Here is a 25,642-nt window from a genome sequence, read left to right as displayed (position 1 = left end):
GTATCAGTGGGATCCCACTACGGCGGGCGATATGGGCCATTCACGCAGCCCCGGAGTTTGGCAAAAAAAAGTTGCCCGCCTTCGATCTTCGAAGATCATCCAAGTTTTCGCCGCAAACCCTTTCACAAGATGCTGGTACGTACTTCGCGCTGTCTGTCAGACGAACAGAATTCTAAAACTTACTCATACTATAGCGTCGTCAAGCTCGTGAGCGCCGTGATTATCTCTATCGGAGAGCGCTCTTGCTCCGCGACGCCTCTATCGCCGAAAAGCGAGCTCAGCTCAAGGCTTCTTTGGCCTCTGGAAAACCCCTAGACCCGGCAATTGCCAACGATAAGGCCTTGCGAGAAGATTTCAAATACGATGAATCCAAGGGCGAGGATGGTGAGGTGGATATCGACGACGAATATGCTTTGACATCGGGCGTCATTGACCCTCGCCCGCTTGTTACAACATCACGCTCGCCCTCTGCTCGCCTCGGTGCCTTCGCTAAAGAGATCCGACTTCTCCTTCCGACCGCTATCCGTCTGAACCGTGGAAACCTTGTTCTTCCCGACCTGGTCTCGAGCGCAACCTCTGCATCTCTGACCGATATGATTCTTCTGCATGAGCACCGTGGTACACCTACCGCCCTTACTGTTTCGCATCTCCCTCATGGTCCGACGGCCAGTTTCTCGCTACATAACGTGGTCCTCCGTGCGGATATCCCAAATTCTGCTCGTGGTACTGTTTCAGAGAGCTACCCTCACCTGGTCTTCGAGGGCTTCACTACCAAGCTGGGTGCCCGCGTTGTTCAGATCTTGAAACACCTTTTCCCTCCCCGTGAGCCCGGAAAGGTCGGCAACCGCGTTGTCACCTTCGTGAACAAGGAGGATAGCATCGAGGTGCGACACCACGTCTTTGTCAAGACGGGATATCGTGACGTTGAGCTCGCCGAAGTCGGGCCGCGCATGACCATGCGACTCTTCGAGATCCGGGGTGGTACCCTTGAGAAGGGCTCGAGTGGCGACATTGAATGGGCTTTGACACAATACACAAGAACCAGCAGGAAGAAGGACTACCTGTAAATGACCCACAGGTTTGCATCATGGTACAGGCTGCCGGTGTGGAGAAATGGGGTTTACGATTTCTTTTTTTCATGGCAAAATATTGATCTTTTAATGGCGCACTGGTGTCGATGGCTACCCAAAAGGCTTCTGTATAGCCCAGTTCATGTATTTTATACCTTTTCATCTTCATATCAATCCTTTGTGAGAAGATCCCGGTACGACGAGGGAAAGCAATTCTCTAGCGTTAACCATAAAATGTCACCGACTGAACAGTCTCTACTAGTAATCAAGTCGTAGGTTCTAAAGTAATTGAGCATCTGACGTGCAACATCGTTGTACTTCACTGGGGTCCTTGCATTTTGCTTGGTGTGTGCTAACGGGGCAGGGTTGAAATTGACATTAGGATGTACCATGACCCCTTGCAAAGCTTCGAATCCCAAAAAAAAAAACAGCAGCGGAAACTTGGATATAAGAACCAGAGAACCCCAATAACCAAAAACAAACGAAGTCACCCGTGAAGCTCGGTTTCTTCCTCTGTTGAATCCATAGTACCATGCTGGTGAGCTCGAATTTAAGGCCGCATGTTTTCAATTCTCCTTGCCATTCTCTCCTCTTGTTTCGGCTGTCCTGTTGTTGAAAATGGGGTAATCCGACCCTTCAGCAAGAAGTGTTTGTAGTAAAGCGCGATTTTTCGCCAGCATCTCGGACTGGTCATCCGCACCTGTCGAGTCCTCCTTAGCCACAGCATCCACAGGGCGATCGAACGACGCATTGCTGCCGCCGCAGGAGCCTCCAGATTCGTTGGTGTCAGCTTGCTCTGGGACGCTTTTGAGGTAATCAGTGAAGAGGTTAGAATGAGATTCCAAAGAGAACCAACCCTCGTGGGGAGGCAATGGCTGGTTTTCATCGTTGGTTTTCGGGGGCGGCAGCTTCCCATCAGCTCGATCACACCATTCCTTGCCTGTTTTCTCTTTGAAAAACTTCGCGAAGGCACTCATGGCGAAACCAACACTCTTATGCGCTGGAGCTAAAAGCTCCACTGTCGATTTCCCGACCCGGCTATATTTCACGTAAGCACCGTAAGTGGGAGATCTGGCCGAAGATTGAATGATCTGTATCTCATATCAGAAATCCATATGGCCTGTATAGGCCAGGTGTTGTTACGACTTACTGCCAGCTGATACTTCTCTCGAGAGCGTGGAGGATTGCAAATTCGTGTGAGAAGGGCTTTCCAGACCTCTTGCGTGTTGGAGTCTTTGTAGACACGACCTTCTCCTGCTTCTTCTGGTTAGCTTGAGCTGTAGTGAACAGGGGGAGATTGAAATGGCCCGAAGCGACATACCACGGCTCGGTCCAATAGATCTCTTGGTGACTTTCCTCTTGTTTTTAGGGAACGGATCTCCTAAGCCATGGTTAGCAGTAGGTTCATGAGTTTGGCATGGGAGAACATATACGTACGTATGTTTCTCTTGGGCCGTGAAGGGGACCCAGCCTTTGTTGTAGTCCTTTGCGCCCCCTGCTCGGCTGATTTGAAAAGGTAGGGGGTCTCCGGCAGTGGCCGACGAGTCTTGGTCCATAGCGAATGCTTAAGCCAGCTGAGGCTCACAATCTTGATCTTTCCGAGGTCCTTGGCTGCTTTCACTGTCTAATGTATGAGCTCACTGAGAAGGCAAAAGGTAATAAGACGGTTTTATTGTTCATACCTGCATCGACATCGTTTTCGTATGCTTCTTTTGTGGCAATAAGATGAGTTGTGCTGTTGTCAACCTTCCTGAGGTAAGTGCCGCCATGGGCTTGTACCCACTGGGGTATTTTTGCACCATCCTCCAGATTGCCAACTGAGCAGAGCCTAACATTCCGGAAAGATTGGACCATGTTGTCCGTGAGAAGTGAACTGTGGCTGGTGACTGGATGGCGTTTGGTCTTAGGAGGGAACGAGTCAGTTAGGTGAGCAGAGCTTGATCTTTCGTATCGAGACCCCTTCAAGACTTGGTGGTAGGCTGAAGGTTTCTGCTCGAATGCAATTGGCGTATAATCGCTATACTTGAGCTGGATCTGAAGAGGCGTGGCGCTGTGACCTTATGTGTTTCTCTCAGTGGATGGCGTTAGGTTGAAGCATGTGATACGGGCGAGGTGACAAGACAAACTTTAGAGCCATGTGATATGTCTCAATATACTGACAGGAAAAATACTCTGTGATTCTTTTGATGACCGAGTAACGTGGTATCGGAATGAGATATAACGTCAGTTGAGCCACCAATCGCAAGCGTCCAGCTACCATCGCGATTTTGGAAGAGTGTTCTCTGTCTGTCTAGTCAGCCCGAAAGAATAGTTTATCTGCAATGATATGATGCATTTGGATGGTCCTTGGCTTAGAAAGTGTATAGTGATGATCACATGAAGGGGATATAACTCTTTAGCTGTCAGGCAACCCAGTTCAGGTGGGCAATAACGCTTTAGTCTATAGGTGTGTCGGGCTTCTGTGGCCTTGGAGAAAATATGTGAAACATGTAAGTTCAGTCGTAATTCCTAAAAAAGGACGGTATTAGTAGTATACCCCATGCACTCTTCCTGGACGCTCCCCAAGATGTGAAGTGTTGGAGCAATGAGAGCTGTACTTCGGCGTTGGTCAGCAATGGTTGGCATCTATGAACAGATGTTTTCTCTTCGACTTCGAGTGAGTGATGCAGATATTGTGTCAAGCCAAGTGCGTGGTTTCGAACAGAACTGTTACACTTCCGTTGTTGCGTAGAAATAGAGGACGTTGGGCTCGGGCGAGGAGTCGAGTGCAGGATTTGTGGAGTACCTCATCAAGGGAGGCACGATGCCGTGGAGGGGATGGCCGGAAGTGAATCCATCGGGCCCAACAAGGGGAATCGAACTTGTAGAGAGAATTCCAACACTAGGTATTACACTAGTGTATCACACCCTTCGGCAATGATGAAAACATCGGATTTGTCACATGTTACACACTGCATCCACACTTGAGCCAACACCGTCGACAATGACCGTTATATATTTGGAAAATGATGCCGAATTTCTATTTACACCGTGAAAACTGACAAGATATTTCAGTAAGGTGAGAAATGAAGTCACCCTACAAGCTCATAAATAAAACCATAAAATCTCCGAAAATTCTGCGTGAATCATGAGGAAACACTTTTGGCGGCCTGAACGAAGGCTCTGATCTTGCTCAAATCCTGTGAGCCATTCGTTTCGACCCCGGAGCTGACATCCAATCCCACCACATTAGCTCCTGACTTGCCTAGCTTATTGACGGTGTCAATGACATTTTCAGGTTTTAAACCACCAGCAAGGATGACTCGCAGCCCTTCATCACTGTCAAGGGCCTTCTGAACGCCCGTCTCTGCTAGAAGTTCACCAGACCCGCCGGAACCAGAATCCAGCAACGGCAGCGTATGGTATGCCCGACGTGCAATACCGATGTCACCTGGCGCAAATTTGCGAATCACGGGGACAGGAATCAAGCTCGCCCATTCCAAAGGCTCCGAGCCATGAAGCTGAACAACGTCGAGCCCCAGCTTTTGCTGTTGAGAAAGAACGTATGACAAAGGTTGATTCATGAATACACCGACAAGTAGGGCTCGGGATGGGTGACGCAGCACATTGACAGAATTCTCAAACCATTCTGACGAAGTCGCCTTCGATACTTGCTGAGACTCAACTCCAGGTCGGGGCGTAGACTTTACGACTTGAGAGATGCGTAGAGCCACATCATCCGGGACCAGTCTTGACCTTCCGTGGACCATGATAATGCCAATTAAATCCGCGCCGGCTTCGATGGCGGCTTTGGCAGCCTCCTCTGATCGTGTGCCACAGATCTTTACCAAGGGTGCCTTAGGCGATGTCGAAGCCTTGCCGGAGGATCCACCAAGAAGTTGTGCTACGAAAGCCGAGGTATCGGCAGCGCGCATCAGAGCTTCACCCACGAGGATAGCCTTGACTCCATCCTTCTTATATGCCTCAACATCCTTGGGGCCTGTGATTCCACTGAGGGCACAGACGATGGTGCTTTCCGGCACTTGGTCCATGAGGCGACTTGTAGTGCCGAGATCAACCTCAAAGCTGGTCAGATCTCTGTTGTTGACACCAATCACCTGGGATCCTAGGTCCACAGCGATCTTCATCTCCTCGGGCGTGTTGACTTCGACAAGAGGCTCCATTCCGAGGCTGCGAGAGTAGTTGTATAAACGTGTGAGAAGATCGGTGCTGAGCATCTTCACAATCAGTAGAACGGTATCAGCGCCAGCGAGGCGCGCCTCGAGAATTTGGTATTCATCAAAGATGAATTCCTTTCGTAGAATGGCTGGTCGGTTGGTGAATCCTTCTAAGCTCTGGCGGACTGCACGGAGATCGTCAATGGTACCCTTGAACCACTCAGGCTCGGTCAGCACAGAGATGACGCTGGCACCAGCCTTAGCGTAGTCGCGTGCTTGGGCAGGCGCGCACACATCGGCCGAAATTATACCCTTGGAGGGAGAAGCTCGCTTGATCTCTGCCATAAGGGACAGGGGATAATCCGACTGCCTCAAACGATCTGGGAAAGAAATTTGCGGGGGCGCAATGTTCAAATCGTAAGCAGCCTGGAGGGCTTCCGGCCGCGATGCATGAATTTTCTTCTGCTCTTCAACGGCATTTCTGCGATGAGCGTAGATCTTCTCCAGGATAGAGATCTTCTTCTCGGTAGGAGCAGCGGGCTGAGCCGGGGCGCTAGCTGGAGCAGTCGCAACCTTCTTGTTTCCACTCCAGGTGCCTGAATTGAGCTTGAGGAAGTTCCTGAACATCATTCGTCCATATTCCGTCAAAATGCTCTCCGGGTGAAACTGCACACCCTCCACCGCAAGCTCCTTGTGCCTCACACCCATGATAACGCTGTTCCCGCTACCGTTCTCCAATTCGGCCCAGGAAGACACCTCCATGCAGTCCGGAATAGTCGAATGGGTTCCAGCAAGCGAGTGATAACGAGTGACCGAAAGGATCGTAGGTAGGCCTTCATAGACACCCTTGGCATCGTGCTTCAACACAGAAGTCTTGCCGTGGAGAATTTCGCCCGTCACATCAACCTTGCCACCAAACGATTGGATAATACATTGCTGGCCCATGCATACACCAAAGATGGGAATCTTTCCACTGAAATATTTGATGGCAGCATTGCTGATACCGGCGTCGTTTGAGGGTGCCCGGGCCCGGGGCTGATCACCAGTTGCGTCGGCTTCTTTGCGACCAAGTCCTCCACGGTAACTTCGTCATTGCGAAAGACGGTGACGGTTGCCCCTTCAAGCACCAAGTATTGGTAGACGTTCCAAGTAAAAGAGTCGTAATTGTCAATCAGAATGACATTGGAGGCGCTATCCAGGCGGGCAGCTTTGGTGGGATGGTGGGGGGAATGGTCGACAAGATCCGCCATGGCTGTGGGTGGTCGCGGGGGATGGCGTGAGGGGGTTTGAGGGTGTCGGTGGGTCCTGGAGGACACGAAAAGAATACGCCTCGCACAAATTGGTCAGCTCGTCCTGTGTATTCGCCACGAAGCACAAGGATTGAGGCCAGCGGAGTGACTCAAAAAGTCCGGCGAGATGGCAAGGCCTCACCGCCTGGCACTAGTCCCGGATAGGTAATGCGGATTGTTGACCGTCGCGCGGTGAATAAAGGTGAATATTCTGCTGGAGCTTCCCGAAGCTATCATAAGCTACCTTGCGGTCCGCACTACCTTTTCCCTCTCCCCTCCTTCTCTACTGGCTTGTTCGGTCTTATGATGATCTGATTGCCTTGCCAAATGGCTCCCATTCCGGAGGCCTATTTCCCGTCCCTGGACAAGTGCTTCTCCGGGGACGCTCAGCTCTTGTAAGGCTCCCGTCTACTCTCTGCGACTCGCGCTTGATACTGATCATTGATAGGTCCTGGAAGAGAGCCTTTCTCTACACAAACGACGCCGAAGGTCACACTGACAATGGAGATAACATCGCCGCCTTCCTTTCACACCCCGAAAGTATCCAGCAGCTATCACAAAGTCTGAATCCGTTCTGCCGCCCTTCCACTAAATCGAAATCCGAATTCGAGTCCAAAACCTCCGCTGTTCATGTCGAAACAAACTCTACCAATTCCTTCGATTTGAAGGAGATCAAAGCTGACGCGCAATGGCTCAGTAAGACCGCCGACATCGACGAGGTCACGGCTCTGCGCATCGTTATCCTTGAACGGCAGGACCGCCCCGCGGCGCGTCTAACCGCGAATTTCTCCTCTGAAGAAGCCGCGAGCCTAGCAAGTGCGACAGGTACTGATAACCTGCGAGTTTCGGTGGCTGGGCCCAACCTAGCGAACATTTGCAGCAGGGCTCAAACCGACCAAAATTCGTCCTCGTTCGACACGGAGAAGGATCGTCGGTTGCGACTGCGAAGCGTTTACATCTCTGAACGTGCTCATGTCTTGAAGACTTTCCGCAAGCTGCTTGTGCTCTCTCTGCATGACCTTGCAGGTGATTCAGTCATCTCTGGCGGCCGTGACGGAGCGCGCAAGCTTGCCTTGTTCAAGCTAGGCGTGACCATCTTCAAAGAGAAATCGAGCGGAGATGGACTGAAGCAGTTCCTGGAGGAGTGTATTACCGGCATCCGAACCCGCCTGAAGGACGTGACCGCAAATGACGGCTGGCTAGGAGTTTCCGAGAGCAGCCGGGAAGTTGAGGATACTTGGAAGACAACTTTGGTTGAAGAGCTGGTACACATCCTGCAGATTATGTTCCATCAGCTTCATGCATCAGGAGAGGTTCCTTCTGGGGCCATGCTCGAGTCCTGGCTAGAACTTATGGCTGAATATGGCTTCTTGGAATCGTTGCAAGTGGTAAGTTCTGGATATCTTCATGGTCTTATATTTGATGATACTAACGATCATTATAGCCTTGCGAAAATCCGGTTGAGGTGCTACTGCCTCTTCAGTCTTTCGTGTCTCTGACTACACTGGCTTTCCTGAAGGTTTCCCTCGTGGTCCCGTCTGTTCTGGAAAGAACTAAGCCCAAGGTCATTTCGCCTGGCCAAGATGCTTACTTTCTCTCGAAAGATAGAATTGCTAAGATCACTGAAATCCTGCTGGGTGCTTGCGAGATGCGAGTGACTGCCGCCAATCCAGCTGCATTTTCATGGGGATTGGTTCTTTTGCTGTTGCAAAATCTAGCCTCAGAGGATAAGAACGTTCGAGAGCTGGAACAACTCAACAGTGCCGTGAAATCTTTCCAGACGGATACCCTCAATGCGGGCCCCTCTCGGGATTCAGAGCAATCTTTGTACGAAGATCTCATTGACTGCGCTCGGCCACCTCACATGAACGAAGAAGACGATCCTCTCCTGATCTTGACTTCCGAGCAAGTCAAAGATTTGGCCTTCAGCACTATCATCACATTGTCCTCCAAGGCAGGATCTATGTCCGCGATTGACGACGGGTTAACCTATCGATGGGCCCGTTTGGCTCTCCTTGACTTGATCCGAGCTACCATTTTGTACATGGACTACTCGCCAGAAATCGTCGAGTCGGTGCTGGCAATCCTCAATGGCACACGGAATGCTTCGTCCTTGGATTCAACGTACTCACTCAGCCCCGCCAGCGACCCAAAGTCGGTATTTTCAAAGGACAGTCTCTTCATGAATAACATCTTCCGCACTTCTCGCTCTCGTTTCCCATTCGAAACGATCCCATTCTTGAAGCTCTGCCGCGCCTTGGTCAGCCCCCACTCTGTTAATGAGGATGGCTTGCCGGAAGTAGTCGAAGAGCTGGAAAACACCAGCACATTTACTCAACTTGTTCCCCCGAATTTCCAGGGCTATGAGACCATTCGCGAGGACGAAAATGCCAATTTTGTCTCCTTGACTCAATCTCTGCCAATGTTTGAGTCATCCCGAAACCGTCTTCCGGGCAACGAGACAGGTAATGCTTTGATTGTGTATGGGTCGTCGGAAATTCCATCTTCAACTATTGGGCAAGTCGTCTCCGAATCAAGACCGGCTGTCATAATGTGGCAGCATGAGTACTCGTGCTTGAGCTTTCTAGGAAGTTGGCTCGAGGAATGGAGTGGGAGCGGTGGATACTCGGATGGATGGGATCCTGAGTGCGGCGCCGAGATTATCGGGCTTTTGGCCGACTTGGTCACAAGCTCACAGGACATTCGTGCCCACGACTCCCCCGGGACGAGTGCCAAGAGGATTCTTGAATTGGCCAGTGACGGACTATCACGTCAAGGTGATATTATCTCGGTGGTCTTGGATATCTTTGAGCGGAATCTGCAGAATGTCGGTTCTCAGGGAGACCCAGTGAAGGCATTGGAACCAATTATGGCTTGCATGCAGTTTGTCAAAGGAGTCCTTCATGTCCTTCCCAACAGGATCTGGCCATTTTTGAGCCGTAGCAGCTTCATTGGATCGGATTGCAAAGGTGGAGTTTTGACTGCAATTATTTCTGCTGTCGAGATTCCTGCTGGTGAATATCCCTTCCTTCTCAGCTGTCTCCAGTTATTCGAAGCAACTGTCGACGATGCCGCATCTCGTGCAGTACTGCGCAAGTGTCCTGGCAGTGTCACAGGCAAATCAACGATCGCATCGGACTGGAGCGCAGGCATTCCGTCCCATGTCATGCGAACCATCATGCTGAACTTCACACGAACAATGGTCGAGATTTTCAATGTCAGCGGCAACTGGCGATTCAACTTCCCCGAGCAACAATTTACGATCAGCTCCAGGCTGGCTACTGTCTTCGATCGTATCCTTTACCTCACCTATGGAATCAATGACTCCGCAAAACTTGAGTCAAAAGTCACTGGCGTGTTTTCTGGATCTGCAGCCTATATCCTGGACATGCTACGACCTCGCTCAACTACTGACTTACCTTTCAATGCGATACTTCGACTGATCTCGGCCGGCCTTGAAACCCCAGCTACTATTCACCTCCGATACCTTGATCTACTTGTCAGCCAGGTTACTTCCACTTTGAACCTTAGTATTAAGCTTGTGCAAGCGGCACGACTTTCTGGGAAGCCAGCATCGCTTCTGGAGGAGCAACTCTTCAAGGCGACACCTGTTCTCACCAAACTTTATGCACTCCATGATGCTTATCGGCTACCAGTCGTGTCTCTCCTGGATACTTTGGTGATCAGTTCTTCTTCGGATGCTGACAAGGAACCTCCATCTCTTGTTGGACACCTCGGCGCAGAGTCGGCTTGTCTATTCCTTGATGTACTGTCCCAACTCGACAGATCTCTCAATGACAAGCAGTTGCTGCTTTCTATATGGCATTTGTTGTCGACCTTTGTTAGCAAGCGTCAGCAATGGCTGGCAGTTTTCATTCTCACCGGGAAATCACCTCGACAAACATTGAAGAAATCCGACAATGCCGGAGGTCCGAAAATGAGAAGCACGCCGTTCCTGCAAATTGCACTAGACAAACTTGCACATATCGAGGCAGAAGACCCCCAAGTGGCCTTGTCGTTACTCGAGTTCGTTTCTCATGCGCAAGAAAATTGGCCATGGGCCACTCCGCACTTGCAAAAGCACACTGAATTCTTCAACGGCATATTGCACTATGTTTCTAAACTGAGAATCTCTTCCATGCCAGTGACCGAGCAAATTTTCGCAACTCGAATCGCTTCGGTCGTCACCGACATCTGTGCTGTCTACTTGTTCCCATTCAAGGAATTACTCAAGGGATCACCTAACGCTGACAGGGAAACCAAAGAGCGTGGGAAAAAGTTCTTCACTGATCTGATTCCGCTAGTGCAATGGCTGAGCAAGGATGCTGTGGAAGTTTCGGCGTATAACGCTTCCTTGCATGCAAATTTGAAGAAGAACTTCGAAATGCGGTATGCCGGCTGCAAATTGACCGATTTCAAGAGGTCAGCGCTTGAAACCCATACGCTGGGGCGTGATTACTATTACGATCTAGCGATGGGACAAAGTTTGTTGTCTTACGACTTTGCTTGGGCTGGAAACCGGAAACAAGGCTTTTCTGAGGAGTTTGAGCGAGCTAATATCAACTTGTCGCTCGTCGAAGCGCAAATTGTAAGTCTGCCAACCCTTATAATGGATGTTATAAATTTGATCTAACTTTTCGCAGACTCTTCTCAACAGCTGGAAATTCTTTGCCGTTGAGCATTGCCACGATTTCATGGAGGCCGGAGCAGGGCAAACATTCCAGGTACTGGTAGCAGAGGTGGCACAAAAGTGCCTGGAAGCCAACAGCCGACCCGTTCCTCCCGAGGCTATTTTCGACCGGATTCAGCAGGTACGAGTCGATTTCGCTCAGGCGCTGACCCAGTGTCTGGTGGAGAAGGGATCACGAGGAGCCGAAGTCTTCCACTTACTGGAAGTCGTCTGGAAAGCCCTGCGCTCCCGTCATACAACCTACGAAGCCGCCCTGATCGGTGATGACACGGAATATTACCGGTCTCTCCTCAATGTGTTGTTTTTGGCTCTCCAGTTCCACGTGGATGCGCCTGCGGGCCAAAATGAACCGGAGGTCCTCCGCAAGGTCGCAAAGGTGTCGTCCGACATCCCCGTGGTCGTGGATGTTGTCAAGGTCGTGGTTGCGCAAGGTTTCAAGTCCCTCACATCATATCTCCACGATGAGCCAGATAAGTGCACGCCAAAGGACTTTGCCATCATCATCGCCATTCTCCAGACTTGTCTGCAGGTCAAGGACGCAGACCGGCTCTACGAGTTCATCACGTACCACATTCAAGACAACGACACTGTCCGCCATGCGACTACTTTGTTTTCATGGGCAGATCAGCTTGCAATTGCCGGCGATCCAGTCTACGGCGAAGTCAGTCTCTCATTCCTCGTCAAGCTGTCCACCCTCCCCATGTTGGCTGAGCACCTGGCCGTGGAGGGAGTACTGATGAGACTGTCAACGTGCCGTCTCACCAATTTCCTTCAGAGGCCGAAAGGATGCGGACCGTTCGACTCCGTCCCTCGACTTTACACAATCTGGACCAGCGGGTTCCTTCCCTTGTGCCTGAACCTGCTTTTCAGTGTCAACCGCGCCGCGCCCGAGGTGTCTGCCTTCCTGAACCAGTTCGAAGGTCAGCTTAACCGTGCTGCGGAGACTTTCTCCCATGGCCACAAGACCCCGCAGTCCCAGTGGATCAGCCTTAGCATGGCTTCGGAGGCATATTCGCTGGCCCTGATTTCCGTGGCTCTGGACCGTTTCCGCCAGGCCGGCCCTAGTGCTGGTCTGGACCCGCAAGCCATCCAGGACCTCAAGTGGGACAAGTCGCATGTCAAGGACGACATCAGCGAATTGCTCAGTCGTCGCCCGTACCTTCGCGGCCGTATCGTCGCGACGAATGACAAGGAGACTGAAATGTCCCGACAGCCACCGCTGCACAAGAAGCACGAGGCGGAGAACCGGTTGGAGGAGAAAATCGTGATTGAATTGGAGGAGGTGCTGGCCTGCCTTAACCTGGGCGAGGATTGATGATACTCATGTGATGTCTCTACTTACAGCCTTTTTTTTTTGTTTGCTTGCGATTTTTTGGTTTGTGCCTGGCCAGGGTTTGGGGGTGTAGCAGATCAGCGTATCGGAGATCCAAGATTTTCTGCATCGAGTCATTTGTGGTGTTTTCTAGATTAAGCTAGGTGAATTGTTGCATAGCACCAGTTAATGTGCAGAGTCAATGATGTATTCGTAGATCGTCTTGGTGACTGTCAAGTCACCCATACGCTAGTATAATGTAGGCACTAATCGTGGAATTATGCTGGGCCGAGTATTGGGTATCTACGTATCAAACATGACCCTTTGAGAACTACTTCTACCTTTTGGGTAGGGGTCAAACACGTCATGCCAAGCTTTGACGCCTGGCATAGTTTACTGGGGTTTGTTGCCCACCATCAGATGCTTATCGCAAACCTAAATCTAAACCTTGAGATTGTTGTGCGAATAAAAAATAGGAATAACAAAAGGCATCTCCTAGAAATAAATGGGTAGTTGAGTACTACATACTAACTAGCTGTCGGTTGAAAAGCGGAGAGCTGTAGGAACGAGGCAGGTCCTGGATCACTGCAGCTGCAGCGTTGTACTGGTATGCAGCCGCAGATCTCGATCAAGTCACACGATATATACCGATGGGTATACATCAGTTAATCTTTATAACTTCTCTGTAGCTGAATCCCTCAAGATTATTGTAGGTGAGCCTACCATGGATTGCACACCGTTTATCCGAGGTAGTGCCGGTCACCTCGGATCCCCCGCATGCATAACCGATTTATGCGGGGGAGGTCCCCGAGGCTCCCTACTGATTTGACAAGGCTGTATGGTTATGTGGCTATTTGGTATGATCCAGGGGCTGGACCTAAAAACCGAATGACGAATGAACCATTCATCAATTGTCCTTCTCCTCATCCTATCTCCATCCCATCCTCGATCCATCCTTGTCCCAACCAGGGAATCTTTAGACCACCATGCCATATAAATCTCGCTGGAGCATCGACGTCCCGAACACCCACCTTGCTTCACTCCTGCTCACTTCCCCCACAGCTCCCCTGTCGCAAACACATCGATGCTTTACTGAAGCCGCCCGCCCGGACACGCACTACTTCACGACCCATGACTTCCGACTTTGGAGCCAGCGGTTCGCCGCAGGACTGCACAAGTCGGGCCTCAAGCCTGGTGATCGGGTACTACTCTTCTCTGGAAACGACATCTTCTTTCCCGTCGTCTTCATGGGCAGCATCATGGCGGGCGCCATTTTCACGGGCGCCAACCCGACTTATGTAGCCCGCGAACTGGCCTTCCAGCTCCAGGACAGCGGAGCAACGTACCTGATCTGCGCCGGAGCTGTATTAGACACGGGCATCGAGGCAGCGAAACTGGCGGGCTTAAGCCGAGACCGAGTCTTCATCTTTGACAATGCGATCTATGAAGGTCAGGGCCAACCGTCGAAGGGCTGTCGGTATTGGGGGGAGCTGGTGGCAAGTCCCGAGGAAGGACGCGGCTTCGCATGGGAGGAATTGAACACACCTGAAAAGGCAAATACCACCCTTGTGCTGAATTATTCCAGCGGGACAACGGGCCGACCCAAGGGCGTGGAAATCACGCATAAAAACTATTGCGCCAATATGTTGCAGTATACGCACCTGGCCAGTTTGCATCCGGATTACGCCCAGAAGCTAACTCGGGCGCGCTGGCTGTGTTTCTTGCCACTGTATCATGCAATGGCGCAGAATATATTCATTGCGGCTGCGTTGTATCGCCAGACGCCTGTGTATATGATGCCAAAATTTGATTTTGTCAAGATGTTGGAGTATACGCAGAAGTTTCGCGTGACGGATCTGATTCTCGTGCCGCCGGTTGTAGTTTTGCTGGCCAAACATCCGGCTGTGAAGAACTATGATCTGAGTAGCGTCGAGTCTGTGGGTAGCGGCGCCGCGCCGCTCGGGCGAGAAGTTTGTGTGGAGGTGGAGAAGTTGTGGCCGGAAGGCAAAATTAACATCAAGCAGGGGTGGGGGATGACCGAGTCAGTTTTGAATTTCCTTTTCCCCGTCTCTATGTCTTTCCCAAGACTTTTCTCCCGGGATGTTATGCATTGAACGTGGGAGTATCTGCGGGGGTGAAGAACTGTATAATTGCCTTGCGGACAATGCTAATGGCTGTACAGGGCAACCTGCTCCATCCTCGGATGGGATCCGAGAGAGAAGAGTCATTCAGCCTCAGTGGGGGAGCCTAATGCCAACTGTGAAGCCAAGATTGTAGGCGAGGATGGTATCACCGAAGTTTCTGGACGCAACCAACGCGGTGAGTTGTTGGTCCGCGGACAAAACGTCATGAAGGGATATTGGCGCAACCACGAGGCAACCCTGCAGACCAAGACTGAGGATGAGTGGCTTCGGACAGGCGACATTGCCTATGTGGATGACCAGGGCAAGTTCCATGTTGTGGACCGAATGAAGGTACGTCATATCGCGCCAAATTAGAGAAATCATATCAAATCGAGGTGTCAAATCCCGGAGGGGCACTGACAGAACCCCGCAGGAGTTGATCAAGGTCAAGGGCAACCAGGTGGCCCCGGCTGAACTGGAGGCCCTGCTGTTGGAGCATCCAGCCGTAGCAGATGTGGCCGTCGTGGGCGCCGTGATGTGAGTACTTTTGTTCCTCAGTTTTTCCTTTCTTTATTTTCTTATTGTTTTTCTCTATCACACTTCCTCTCGACTGTGTGCAACACGAAGCTAGCTTTATTTTTGTGATGGACACTGACTGGCGACAGCAACAACGACGAGCGGCCTCGCGCATACGTGGTCCTCAAGCCTGGGCAGTCTGCGACGGCGGACGAGATCGTCCGGTTCATGGACGGTAAGGTCTCCGCCATCAAGCGGATCACCGGCGGGGTCATGTTCCTCGAGGCAATTCCGAAGAACCCATCGGGGAAGATCCTACGCGAAGCGCTGCGCGAGCAAGCCCAGACAGAGCTGAAGCAAGGTGCCACAGCCAAACTCTAGCCGCCCGACTGAAATTTCTGTTGAATGTTGGACGTGGAATTGCTTTTGCTGTGGTTCGTGAGTGGATTCTGGATTTTGTTGTATTCTGTATATGTTGTATGTAGGGCAGAAAGTGAGAATAGATGGCGATGCCGCCTCAAATTTCATTGTATTACCGGATCCCTGTAGATATCACGGCGATCCTCGCGGGGATCCGTGGCCCCGGAAACGCGGGCCAGAGGCGAAAGCAGCAAAGCACGATAGCCGAGCGCAGTACTGGGCGGGCTGATTCGCTGGAAGGAACCGGGCTAGCCAGTCTTAGCACTGTTAGCGCGAGACAGTCCAGCTGGAGCTGAGAACGCCCGATCACGATCGGGCACATCGCTCGGTGTGAGAGGGCGCGGGGCGCTTCATCGACTCATCATTAGGATCGACGCGATATTTTTCTCCGCAACCATGGCCGTGGATACGGGTCGCGCATCCCTGTGCTGATTTGAGGGCGAGCTGCAGCGTAGGAACTCTCGAGACGCCCGCCAGAGTGGAGGGCCAGACCGCAGATCTTCGACTTCCCTGCGTGGCGCCTCGATGCTGCAGCTGAAATCGCTCGTGGCTGGCCGGCCGGTAGCTGGGCATGCCCTTGACACTAGCGTAGTGTCTTTTCTTTTCGATCCACCGGTCAAGAGAGTGCGCGCAGGCAGATGCAGATGCAAGCAGTGGGGCAGTAGTCGCTTGTTGGCGGGTTAGAGTTGGAGGCGGGAGTTGGAGTGGAAGTGGAAGCGAGAAGGACTCTGTCGAGGTCACACCCGCTGCAAAGCCTCGTTTGTTTTTGGAGCCTTCACTTTGACTTTCTGATGGATCACAGCGTTGGATATGCTTATCCGGAGGAACTCGCGCATCTTTAGAGATGATCCTACATTAAATGGAATTCGTGCGAACCATCGTGTCACCTCCATGCCGGGGGTATCCTCGACGCCATCTCTCTATAGATCCAACAGCAATGTGCCCCGCCATCGCTGTCTCTCGCTTTCGCCGTCGATCTCTTTGTCCTCAGGCCACCCGGTAAGCTAAGCCTCTTTATATTGATTCCTTCGCCCGTACGTCGTAGTCGTTCTCAAACTATTCCGTCTCCCCGACTGCTGTTCTGTGTTCTATAGGGGTCTATCAAGACCAGGCCACCACGGCTCCAGCAGCAATCCAGCCGTCGAGAAGAGAAACAAAGTCGTGAACTTGCTCCCACAATATTCAGCGTGGACCTTCTTTTTCACATCTTCCTCGGTATTTCTTCTGGGGATAGACCAGGAGGACTGCTATCCCGCAAAGACATTTCCAACCGCAATGATCACGGCGGGACAAGTATACGCATCTCGGCTCTTACCGACTGTGTCCTCGTGGACATTTTACACCAACGCCGTCCTGTTCAGTGCAGTCGTCACCAGTATATTCATCCTCCTACTGGCCGTACATCATCTGAGGCGGCACTGCAAATCCCCCGCCGTTGCTACAGAACAGACAGACCAGTGGTCCCAGCTGTCCAACATGGAAAAGTCCAAATCTGCGGACAACTCAACCTCGCCGCCGGCCACCTCAGCCTGCGATGTCCTCAAGCCATTATCGCAGAATGGCAATTTCCCAAGCAGCGGGGCCGTGGCGGCCAGAGCCCGCGAGCAGATGCAAAATGGTGGGAAATCATCTCCGTCCGGCTCCCCTGCGGCCGCCACGCAGCCTCGATCTGAGACGGCAGGTGATTCGACGGGTCCTGTGCAGAAACGCAGTGAGTCGGTGCAGCAAATGCGTGAGGTGGATGTCAATGGCGTCCGAACGTGGCGACGGCTGGTCGTGGAGTATAGTTAGCGGCATTTGCCTCCCATGATTGTTTTGCTTGTGTCATGTTTTAGCCCGGTGGCCTTTTGTGCTTTTTTTTTTTTTATTTCTTCGCTTCTGTTCTTGTGTTACAGTGATTCTGCATCTATCATTTTTAGTCACTCCTTTCTGTCCACGCTGTTTCCATATGGGGTGTTTTCTGTTATTTGCGAGTTTTTTTGTGTACGCTTCAACTTTGAAGGCGGAATTTATATTGCTGAGTCAGCAGATATCGGCCCGGTGGCATCTTCCAACTTGAGCAATCCAACTTGAATCTCTGCATCCCTAGCAATTTCCACACTTCCAAGGTTTTCCCAGCATGGCTGTAACTGAATTTCCCTCAGCGGGAGAATCACCCGACCTCACCCTCCTGAATGTCGCCCGTCTCTTCACCCGCCTCGAGCACAATCTCGTCTCCCCAGGTGCGGAGCTCCGCACCCTGCGCCGGTCAGAGTTCCAGCGCATGCGAGTGACCAAGGTAAGATACATCGCTGTGGCCGGTCTATCTGTTGGCCCTCCTGATCATATAACCCCCTGTCAGACCAAACTCCCCCACTAGATCTAATCGTAAAGTGATACAGAATGTCGAGTACGCCCGAATCCTCCTCTCGCAACTCGAACGCTCGCTCCCGCAATTGAAGCAACCGGATCGCCGACACGAAGCGCAGGCGGAAATTGCGCGCGATAGACAGCTCCTTAAGCGAATGCAAACTATCCTTGACGAAGTGGACAGTCGTGCCGATGATAATGACGAAGCGGAGGACGATGTAGACGACGAGTGGAAGGAGCTATTCTCCAAACCCATCGTGGAGAAAGTTGTATCATCTGCGGACACAACCTCGAAATCACAGCCGCGAGTTCAAATAAACGAAACCGACACCAACTCCACAAACGCACCCACTACCACTACGGCAACCGCAACAGCTACCTTCACTCCCACCCCCACCCCATCAATAGAGCCAAACTCTACCCTTCGCAACCGAAACACAACAACTTCATCCCCGAAACAATCTACCGGACACACCACTGGAAGCAATTATGGACAGGACATGAATGCCTCCACCGAAAAGGCGCTCGACAACGACCGCTCCGAGCAAGAAGACCTCACCGGTTCTCTGGTCTCGATGGCCACTCAATTAAAAGCCCAGTCCAAGTCATTCCAAAGCACACTGGAAAGCGAGAAGGATGCACTGGAGCGCGCCGCTCTAGGAATGGACAAGACTTCGTCGACGATGGAGGCGGCGGGGAAGCGGATGGGGATGTTGACGCGCATGTCGGAGGGAAAAGGATGGTGGGGGCGGATGATGCTCTATGCGTGGATCTTTGCGTTGTGGATTGTCGCTATCTTAATTGTTTTTGTTGGGCCCAAGTTGAGGTTTTGAGCGAGATGTGAATTGTTGTTTGGTTTGCGTTAAGATACCCTGGATGCTTGTATCCAACCATCGGAATGAGAATGAGAATGATTTGAATATTACCATTCATCACTATCAATATCGATCAAACGGCGCCTGCAAATTCAAGGACGTATTGCGTCGAGATGAAACCGTCACGGTGGGACTGGGATTCGGAATTTAATGCCCGACGATCAGGCAGTTCCTTAATTTCAAGTATGATGACACAGGCCAGGCTACTCGAACAGATGAAGTCGGAAACCCGATAATTGAATTCCTGTCTGACTATAACCCAACGACCGAGGCATGACACATGAGAACAGACATGATAATTCCGTGTATCCTGTCATTTCCCCGTGCCCATTGCCCGGCTGGTTGCGCAAGGCTTCCAACGGACGCGAGACCAAGGAAACGATGAGGGAGACGGTATGGTTACATACAAAAACAACGAAGAGAAATGGGGGAGGTGGCAACCACAAGAGATGATAGGATATCCAGCATTCAAATCAGACACAAGGGAAAATGGGGAAAAAAATGGAGAAAGGAAAAAAAGAGGAAAAAAGGGTCAATAAGTCAGGGCGCCACGCGGATTAAGGTGGAGCCATGGTGGGAAAAATGGTCCTGTTTGGCGCTATCGAGAAGCAGGAACAGGGTAAAAGAAAAGAACCGGCTAGAGATCGTGTCAAAGGCGAGCGCAATTAGAAAAGACACACTGAAGAAATGAAGAAAGAGAAAATGTTCAACGCCGGAATCTGGAACGAGGCTTTTGATCACAATCCTGGCGAGATCCGATTACAAGCCGAAGGAAAAACACATGCGATCTAATTTCAACACACTGCGACACCGGGGAATTGGTAGTTCATTAGATCAAGCCGCAGAGACGAAGGTTCTCTTGGATGATGATATCTATTTGGGTGTTTGATTAGTAAATGGACCATCGACTTGTGAATTGTATCCAAAATGACAACTTACCGTTGACAGCAGCCATGACGAACCGGATCTGTGTGGTGTCGGTGGCGCAGGTGAAGTGAGTGTAGATCTGCTTTTGTTCGGCCTGGTTCAGAGAAACGAAGCGGTTGAGGATGTAGTCGCAGGCAGCAGCGTAGTCGGCACCGCCCTCGTAGTCGGGGAAGTAGTTCTTCATCGGGCTGACGGGAAGCTTCTCCTTGAAACGATCGATCTTGTTGAGGAAGAGAATGATAGAGGTCTTGACGAACCAACGGGAGTTGCAGATGGAGTCGAACAGAGTCAAGGCTTCTTGCATACGGTTGACAGTCTCGTCCTCGAATAGTAGCTGGTCGTACTCAGAGATGGCGACCAAGAACAGAATAGTAGTGACATTTTCGAAGCAGTGGATCCACTTCTTTCGCTCCGAACGCTGACCACCGACATCGAACATGCGGTAGGTCAAATCGCCAATGATGAAGGTGGTCTCGGTGATACCGGTAGTCTTAACACGGGAGCGAAGGACATCCTGGTCGGTGGGAAGGTAGTCGGGCTGGGCAATGCGGTCAATGGCATCGAAGTAGCTGGTAAAATAAAAGTTAGCAATTGATTCTGCGCGACACGGATATGTAACCCGTGGTCTTCAGGGCTTTCACTCACTATTTGGCAGAGTCGTTCAGCTGGTATTCACGCGAGCGCTTGAAGCACTCCTGAACACCGGTGTCACGCCACAGAGCGCCAATGGCATTGCCGACCTCGGGCGGGATGCTATCACCTTCGATCTGGGCGGGCTGCATGAAGATGGTCTGGACGTGGTACTCGTTGCGCGCATCCTCCAGCGGCAGCTCCAGGGACTCCATGGCCTCGAGAATGACCCGCATCGATTGGACGGTGTTGCTGTAAATAATTTCTTTGAAGGATTCGCGCTCGTCGCGTGAGTAGCCGCCTTCGTGGATGAGCTTCATCTGCTTCAGAATCGTGGACTTGCCCGACTCTCCAGCACCTGCACACAATGGTTGTCAGCTATTCCAAGTCCTCCAAGTAGCTTCTTGGGCATATCGCATATAGGCGACCGGGGTCATACCGAGCAGCAGCATCTTAATCTCGTTCCGTTGCATCATTTTGTCGCGTTTGAGCTGGTTCTCAATCTCCTCGTTCCGCGCCTTCCCCTCCTTGTCCTCGGTACTCATACCACAACCCATGATGGCGGTATTTGGTGGATGTGTGTGTTTGTGCGGAAGGTGCGAACGATTGTGTGGTAAAAAGCCGGTTGGAATTATAGGGCCCGGGTTCGATTGCAGGGACTGGTCAGGGTCGCGCAAGGTCAGCAGGAAATTCCTCGAAAGAAAAGAAACAGTGATCGCATCGATGGTAGTCGGGGACTTCGCGAAGGTGGTACAAGCCGCAGAGAACCGACGTTTCAGGATGGAATCGTGTTGACGCAAGGGTGAAACCAAACGGGTCGGAGCACGAGCCTGGTAAAAGGGGGAAGGATCAGGACACACCTGGAGAGAAACCCGAAGCTCAAGGAAAGGAGCGATTAGAGGTGGTGTACAGGAAAAGGAAAAAGGAACTGAACAGACGCCCGAACCAGCTGAGAGAGAAGGGGAGGTTTAAGGTAAGGGGGGGAACGAGGAGGGGGGAAATTGGAAGTTTCAGCAGGGAAAGGGGATACGGCGGTAATACCGCGTGGTCCGCGGAGAGGCCCGCGTGCTGGAGGGATGTGACGCTGCCGTGACTGTATCGTTACCACAGGTGATTCCAGCACCTCTGGGGCCGTAGCGGGCCCTGATTGGCGGTGGAGGAATGGGTCTGTATTTCGCGCGGGCGAATCAGCGCGTGTCGATGGGAGCCCCTTTTACTGGGTCTTTGTGTTCGGTTGACCCGACTTCATCACTGGGAAACACCGCAGGGTATGTATACCCCAGTCGATATGCCGGGGATGAGATCACTGGTGCTGGGATGCATGCATGAACAATCCGTCGGACCCGATGGTCGAGCTGCTGGGCACCCGAGCAAATCGACCAGAACGCGATTGCCAATATCTCGACGACATCTGGTACCTGGCAGAATCATCTCAGGAGGATCTACATGTGGGGTCCCAATACACTAATGGTTATTGTCCGACACGGTCTCCATTTTTGAGGGCAATCATCTTACGGGCACAACTCTGCTGCTCTGCTTCAGCCTGTATGTTTTCTCCTGTTGCAGATTGCAGACTGACCATGGCTGTTGGATCCCCGCCCGAGCTGACCGTTGTGCTCCAACCTACTGATCGACTTCCTTGCTTCTCTTTCTTACTTTTTTCTTTTCGCGCGTCTCGGCCCCGACGCATCAGAAATTGCGGCTGCCTCAGCCTGGAACACTGCTCAACGGCAGATCTCACCGTCGCACCGGAATCAGCAGAGGCCACAGGCTGGCGACTGGTACCGTCCAGTCTGGGACCGCTCCCGCTTCCTATAGATGGGACTCACAGTCTCTCCACAAGGTGGCGTCAAGCCGGCCGTTGCAAAACCTGTTGCTCCATCGGTCTGAAAGGCAACTCCACAAACTGGAGTCGGAGAAGCTACGAGAGGTACACTCGAGGCGTAGTCGGGCCTGAGTACCCTCGGGTATTCCACAGGGTACGCCATTGTGGACTGGCTCAGGTACCTGCCGATCCGTCGGGGAGGAAGGCCAGCTCCTCTAATCTCGTGGGCCGACTGGCCGGGATTTCCAAGCAAGGCGGGTCTGCATGATGGTCCCAGTAAGCAGGTATGATGATGATTACATGGCGAGCGGTACATGTACCGATGGTAAGCAATCGTACAGCGCACATGGCGGGTTTCACATGGCCCCTGAGCTGATGGAATTTCTGGAATTTCTACTGCTGGAGCACGCTATCGGGGCCCGACCCACCGTCTAGTGCTTCTAGCCTTCTATTTGCCGCACGCTATCCCCTCTCCTGGGCCTCCCTTCGGTATACCACATGGAGTGCGACGCAAAGTTAGGGTCCCCTCATGCATCGTCACATTGCGTAGGGATGGTCGCCTGCAGCAGCTCGACTGCTACATATCCTGGGTGTACCAGTATACTCCGTAAACCGTACATAGAAAGTCCCTCGCAAGTACTTCCTTAGGATACTCTGATATACATAGACCATTGCCAGGTCGATTTCTTTTTTCCGCGTCAGGAGACCGGGGTCTTGCACTGCCGGTCTAGTCGGTCTGATGCTGGAACAAATACCCGCCAGAGCGATTACTGCTTACGGGTCCAGATCTAATAGGAAGTCGGATCAACACTGCAACCACTGCTTTGTTCCTAGTCGTGCATGTCAGAACGAGCCAACGAACCATCCTTTCATGATTACTTTCTTACTCTCTTTGACGTTCTCTTGATCTAGAATTCTTTCAAATATTCTCCGCCCCAGCGATTTGTTTGACGCTCGTCCCTCCACGCAAGCACGGAGTATACTGCTGGGACCCTAGAGCTCCGGAGTAGTTGCATCATCCCCACCCAGTGGGTAATACCATGAAGCTAATCCCCGCCTAGCTTGTCCAACTCGATCTATGTACAACTATATTACTTCTATCCATGGTCACGAAATAGGTGGTTTCTCAGACGTCTCTCCTGTCTTGTCAGCTACCCGTCAATCCTCACGTCAAGATTGACAGCTTATTCTCCGAAGACCTGACCGGCGTTTCATTCTATTTGGTCAATCGACCGCTTTCATATTTTCTAGATTTCTCAGGGTGCTTGTGATGTACAAAGTACTAATATAGTAGTGCGTCATTGGTCTTCCCCTTCGATGGCCCTATCTGAGTGTCCAGGGAACCCGCCATAGTGCACATTGCGTACGCAAATCCCACTCCACTCTCGTCCTCGACAATGCAAGTATCTCAAATCATCATGAAGCATAGACAGTGATGCCATATGGCGGGTATTTAGGTATTCAGGAATTTAGGTATTCAGGAATTTAGGTATTTAGGTGGGAGATGGATAGGCAAAGTCTCGGCTCCACCATCTTCAATAGCGCAAAGTCTATTGCTATCCGCGATTAAAATGATCGGGTCAAGGGAACTCCGACCTGGATACTGCTGACTCCGTTGATCTTCCAGCGTTTGAGCTCCATTTCTCCTGAATTGCACGGCCAACCATAACATGACGTGGCTGGCTTGGGCTGGCCACATAATTGAGGATGGTGTTTCAAGTGTCGGCGAATTCAGATCTGATCAGGAGGTGTCGATCTGATCGGCTGCATTCTACCATGAATTGGGGTTCGATATTGATGCTGCTCGAATCGCACCTCGCCATTTGCCTGGAATTACCGGACGATATTACTACTACAGATTTATCGGTTACTAACTATGTAACTATAGTTAGTTAGTTATACGGCATCTGTCCTTAGTAAATAGATCGGGCTGATCCATGGAACCTCCGATCGCGGGCGCATCGAAGCTGGATCTGATTTGATTTTTTGATTTTTCGGGAGACTGATGGCCCCGTCCCCACTTCTTCACCCTGCAACCCGCGCAGTTCGCAACGTCCCAACTTCAAAAACATCCTACCATGTCACACGAAATGTCCCACCTGGGCCCGCGGGGTAGGTCGCTCCGCAATCGCAGCCTGAAACGCTCACAGACTCACCATCTTCAGCCTTCAACCACGACCAGAGCGGCGACGCCGAGGCCGAGTACGATCGCCTCCGCGATCTCGCGCGCCAGGAGGCCTCCAAGCGCGGCGATTGCTTCCACCGCGTACGTCGCGTACCTTTTTTTGTTTCTGTTTCTATCGTACGCGCGCCATTGTGCTCATGTGCTGACTGCGCTTAGTCCAAGGAAGCCTACTCCAATGGCGATGGCGCCGCCGCCAAAGAGCTCTCCGAACAGGGTAAGGCCCACGGCCGCAAGATGGAGGAATATAACCGGCAGGCGTCGCAGTTCATCTTCCGCGAAAACAATGCGGATGGTCGTGTAGCGGCGGATACTATCGATCTGCATGGGCAGTTCGTCGAGGAGGCGGAGGAGATCCTGGAAGAGCGCATCAAGTATGCGAAGGCTCACGGACAGAGCCACCTCCACGTGTACGTTTCTACCTCCAATTCCGGCTTTTATCTTATAGTGGACATGTTGGAACGGAAGGCATTGGTACTGACATTACTCTAGTATCGTTGGCAAGGGCAACCACTCCGCCGGACACGTGCAGAAGATCAAGCCTCGCGTCGAGCAGGTCTGCCGCGAACTCGGCCTGCAGTACGCCACCGAAGATAATGCCGGTCGCATCTACGTCAATCTCACCGGCGGAGAGGCTGTCATGCCGTCCTACCCCTCCCACCAGGCACCGCACCACGGTGGATACCCCGGGCAGCAACAAGGACACCAGCAACACCAGCAGCCTCAGCAGCAGGACGAGATTGAGCAGGTGGTTAACGCCGTCTTGCCCAAGGTCATGCGCAAACTGGAGAAGGCTTGCTGTGTGGTTATGTAGAAGGTAGCCAATCCTTCGTTCACGCTTCATTTTTGAAATCTTGGAGGTGTTATTGGGGCTTTTATATAGACGCATGACCCGTGGTCTATAGATTTGATCATGGCGATGTGATTTAATGTCTTTTACATGATGTTATGATTCGTGATTATGGAATCAAAATTCATAGCGGATGCTCACTGGCAGTCCACTACAATGGACATCATAAATGATCATGAATCAGAAATATTCTGTATCGGTTTGATCACAACAGTAAACTTATATCAAGTAGTACGAGGCGTACCAAGGTAGATCGGCTAATGATGTGTCAAAATATCAGAATATGCCAAATTTATCGTTCGTAAGTGTTTACATCGCTTAGCACCAACTATCCAGTACCAACTTGAAACAACTTGAGATGGGTATATCAAAAGTGCCAAAACTCCACCTGTCACCAAATGTGAAAAGAACAAAAGTTCAAAAAAAA

General features: G+C 51.5%; 9 protein-coding genes across 9 annotated transcripts; 6 read left to right on the top strand and 3 right to left on the bottom strand.

Annotated features, from left to right (window-relative positions):
• Positions 1-129: 129 nt before the first annotated feature.
• Positions 130-1,067, top strand: N7532_011507 (snoRNA-binding rRNA-processing protein IMP4; the record flags this gene model as incomplete). Its single annotated transcript, XM_056623998.1, has 2 exons — positions 130-135; positions 195-1,067. The coding sequence occupies 2 exons, from the start codon at positions 130-132 to the stop codon at positions 1,065-1,067; spliced, it is 879 nt and encodes a 292-aa protein (XP_056468986.1).
• A 569-nt stretch (positions 1,068-1,636) lies between these two features.
• N7532_011506 (BRCT domain protein) lies at positions 1,637-2,924 on the bottom strand (the record flags this gene model as incomplete). The annotated part of the gene is made up of 5 exons (XM_056623997.1): positions 1,637-2,161; positions 2,221-2,333; positions 2,392-2,451; positions 2,508-2,690; positions 2,753-2,924. The coding sequence occupies 5 exons, from the start codon at positions 2,922-2,924 to the stop codon at positions 1,637-1,639; spliced, it is 1,053 nt and encodes a 350-aa protein (XP_056468985.1).
• A 1,271-nt stretch (positions 2,925-4,195) lies between these two features.
• On the bottom strand, positions 4,196-6,477 carry N7532_011505 (bifunctional anthranilate synthase/indole-3-glycerol-phosphate synthase; the record flags this gene model as incomplete). Its single annotated transcript, XM_056623996.1, has 2 exons — positions 4,196-6,163; positions 6,232-6,477. The coding sequence occupies 2 exons, from the start codon at positions 6,475-6,477 to the stop codon at positions 4,196-4,198; spliced, it is 2,214 nt and encodes a 737-aa protein (XP_056468984.1).
• A 366-nt stretch (positions 6,478-6,843) lies between these two features.
• Positions 6,844-12,521, top strand: N7532_011504 (nucleoporin; the record flags this gene model as incomplete). Its single annotated transcript, XM_056623995.1, has 4 exons — positions 6,844-6,911; positions 6,965-7,904; positions 7,961-11,104; positions 11,160-12,521. 4 exons carry the CDS (start codon positions 6,844-6,846, stop codon positions 12,519-12,521), a joined length of 5,514 nt encoding a protein of 1,837 aa, XP_056468983.1.
• A 977-nt stretch (positions 12,522-13,498) lies between these two features.
• N7532_011503 (acyl--CoA ligase) lies at positions 13,499-15,538 on the top strand (the record flags this gene model as incomplete). Its single annotated transcript, XM_056623994.1, has 4 exons — positions 13,499-14,559; positions 14,701-14,992; positions 15,075-15,178; positions 15,307-15,538. Coding segments are annotated over 4 exons (1,689 nt in total), but the record flags the coding sequence as incomplete, so codon positions are not given.
• A 1,314-nt stretch (positions 15,539-16,852) lies between these two features.
• N7532_011502 (uncharacterized protein) lies at positions 16,853-17,368 on the top strand (the record flags this gene model as incomplete). The annotated part of the gene is made up of 1 exon (XM_056623993.1): positions 16,853-17,368. The coding sequence occupies one exon, from the start codon at positions 16,853-16,855 to the stop codon at positions 17,366-17,368; it is 516 nt and encodes a 171-aa protein (XP_056468981.1).
• Positions 17,369-17,696: 328 nt separating this feature from the next.
• Positions 17,697-18,759, top strand: N7532_011501 (uncharacterized protein; the record flags this gene model as incomplete). The annotated part of the gene is made up of 2 exons (XM_056623992.1): positions 17,697-17,855; positions 17,959-18,759. The coding sequence occupies 2 exons, from the start codon at positions 17,697-17,699 to the stop codon at positions 18,757-18,759; spliced, it is 960 nt and encodes a 319-aa protein (XP_056468980.1).
• An 871-nt stretch (positions 18,760-19,630) lies between these two features.
• Positions 19,631-20,915, bottom strand: gpaA (guanine nucleotide-binding protein subunit alpha gpaA; the record flags this gene model as incomplete). Its single annotated transcript, XM_056623991.1, has 4 exons — positions 19,631-19,674; positions 19,741-20,297; positions 20,374-20,716; positions 20,798-20,915. The coding sequence occupies 4 exons, from the start codon at positions 20,913-20,915 to the stop codon at positions 19,631-19,633; spliced, it is 1,062 nt and encodes a 353-aa protein (XP_056468979.1).
• Positions 20,916-24,261: 3,346 nt separating this feature from the next.
• Positions 24,262-25,179, top strand: N7532_011499 (Smr domain-containing protein; the record flags this gene model as incomplete). Its single annotated transcript, XM_056623990.1, has 4 exons — positions 24,262-24,295; positions 24,349-24,449; positions 24,525-24,775; positions 24,858-25,179. 4 exons carry the CDS (start codon positions 24,262-24,264, stop codon positions 25,177-25,179), a joined length of 708 nt encoding a protein of 235 aa, XP_056468978.1.
• Between the last annotated feature and the right edge of the window lie 463 nt (positions 25,180-25,642).

This window comes from Penicillium argentinense, assembly GCF_028826775.1.
Source record: "Penicillium argentinense strain IBT 30761 chromosome Unknown utg000011l_segment0_segment0, whole genome shotgun sequence".
NCBI classification, from domain to species: Eukaryota; Fungi; Ascomycota; class Eurotiomycetes; order Eurotiales; family Aspergillaceae; genus Penicillium; species Penicillium argentinense.
Note: the sequence above shows the minus strand (reverse complement) of the source record. Positions and strands in the feature narration are given on the sequence as shown.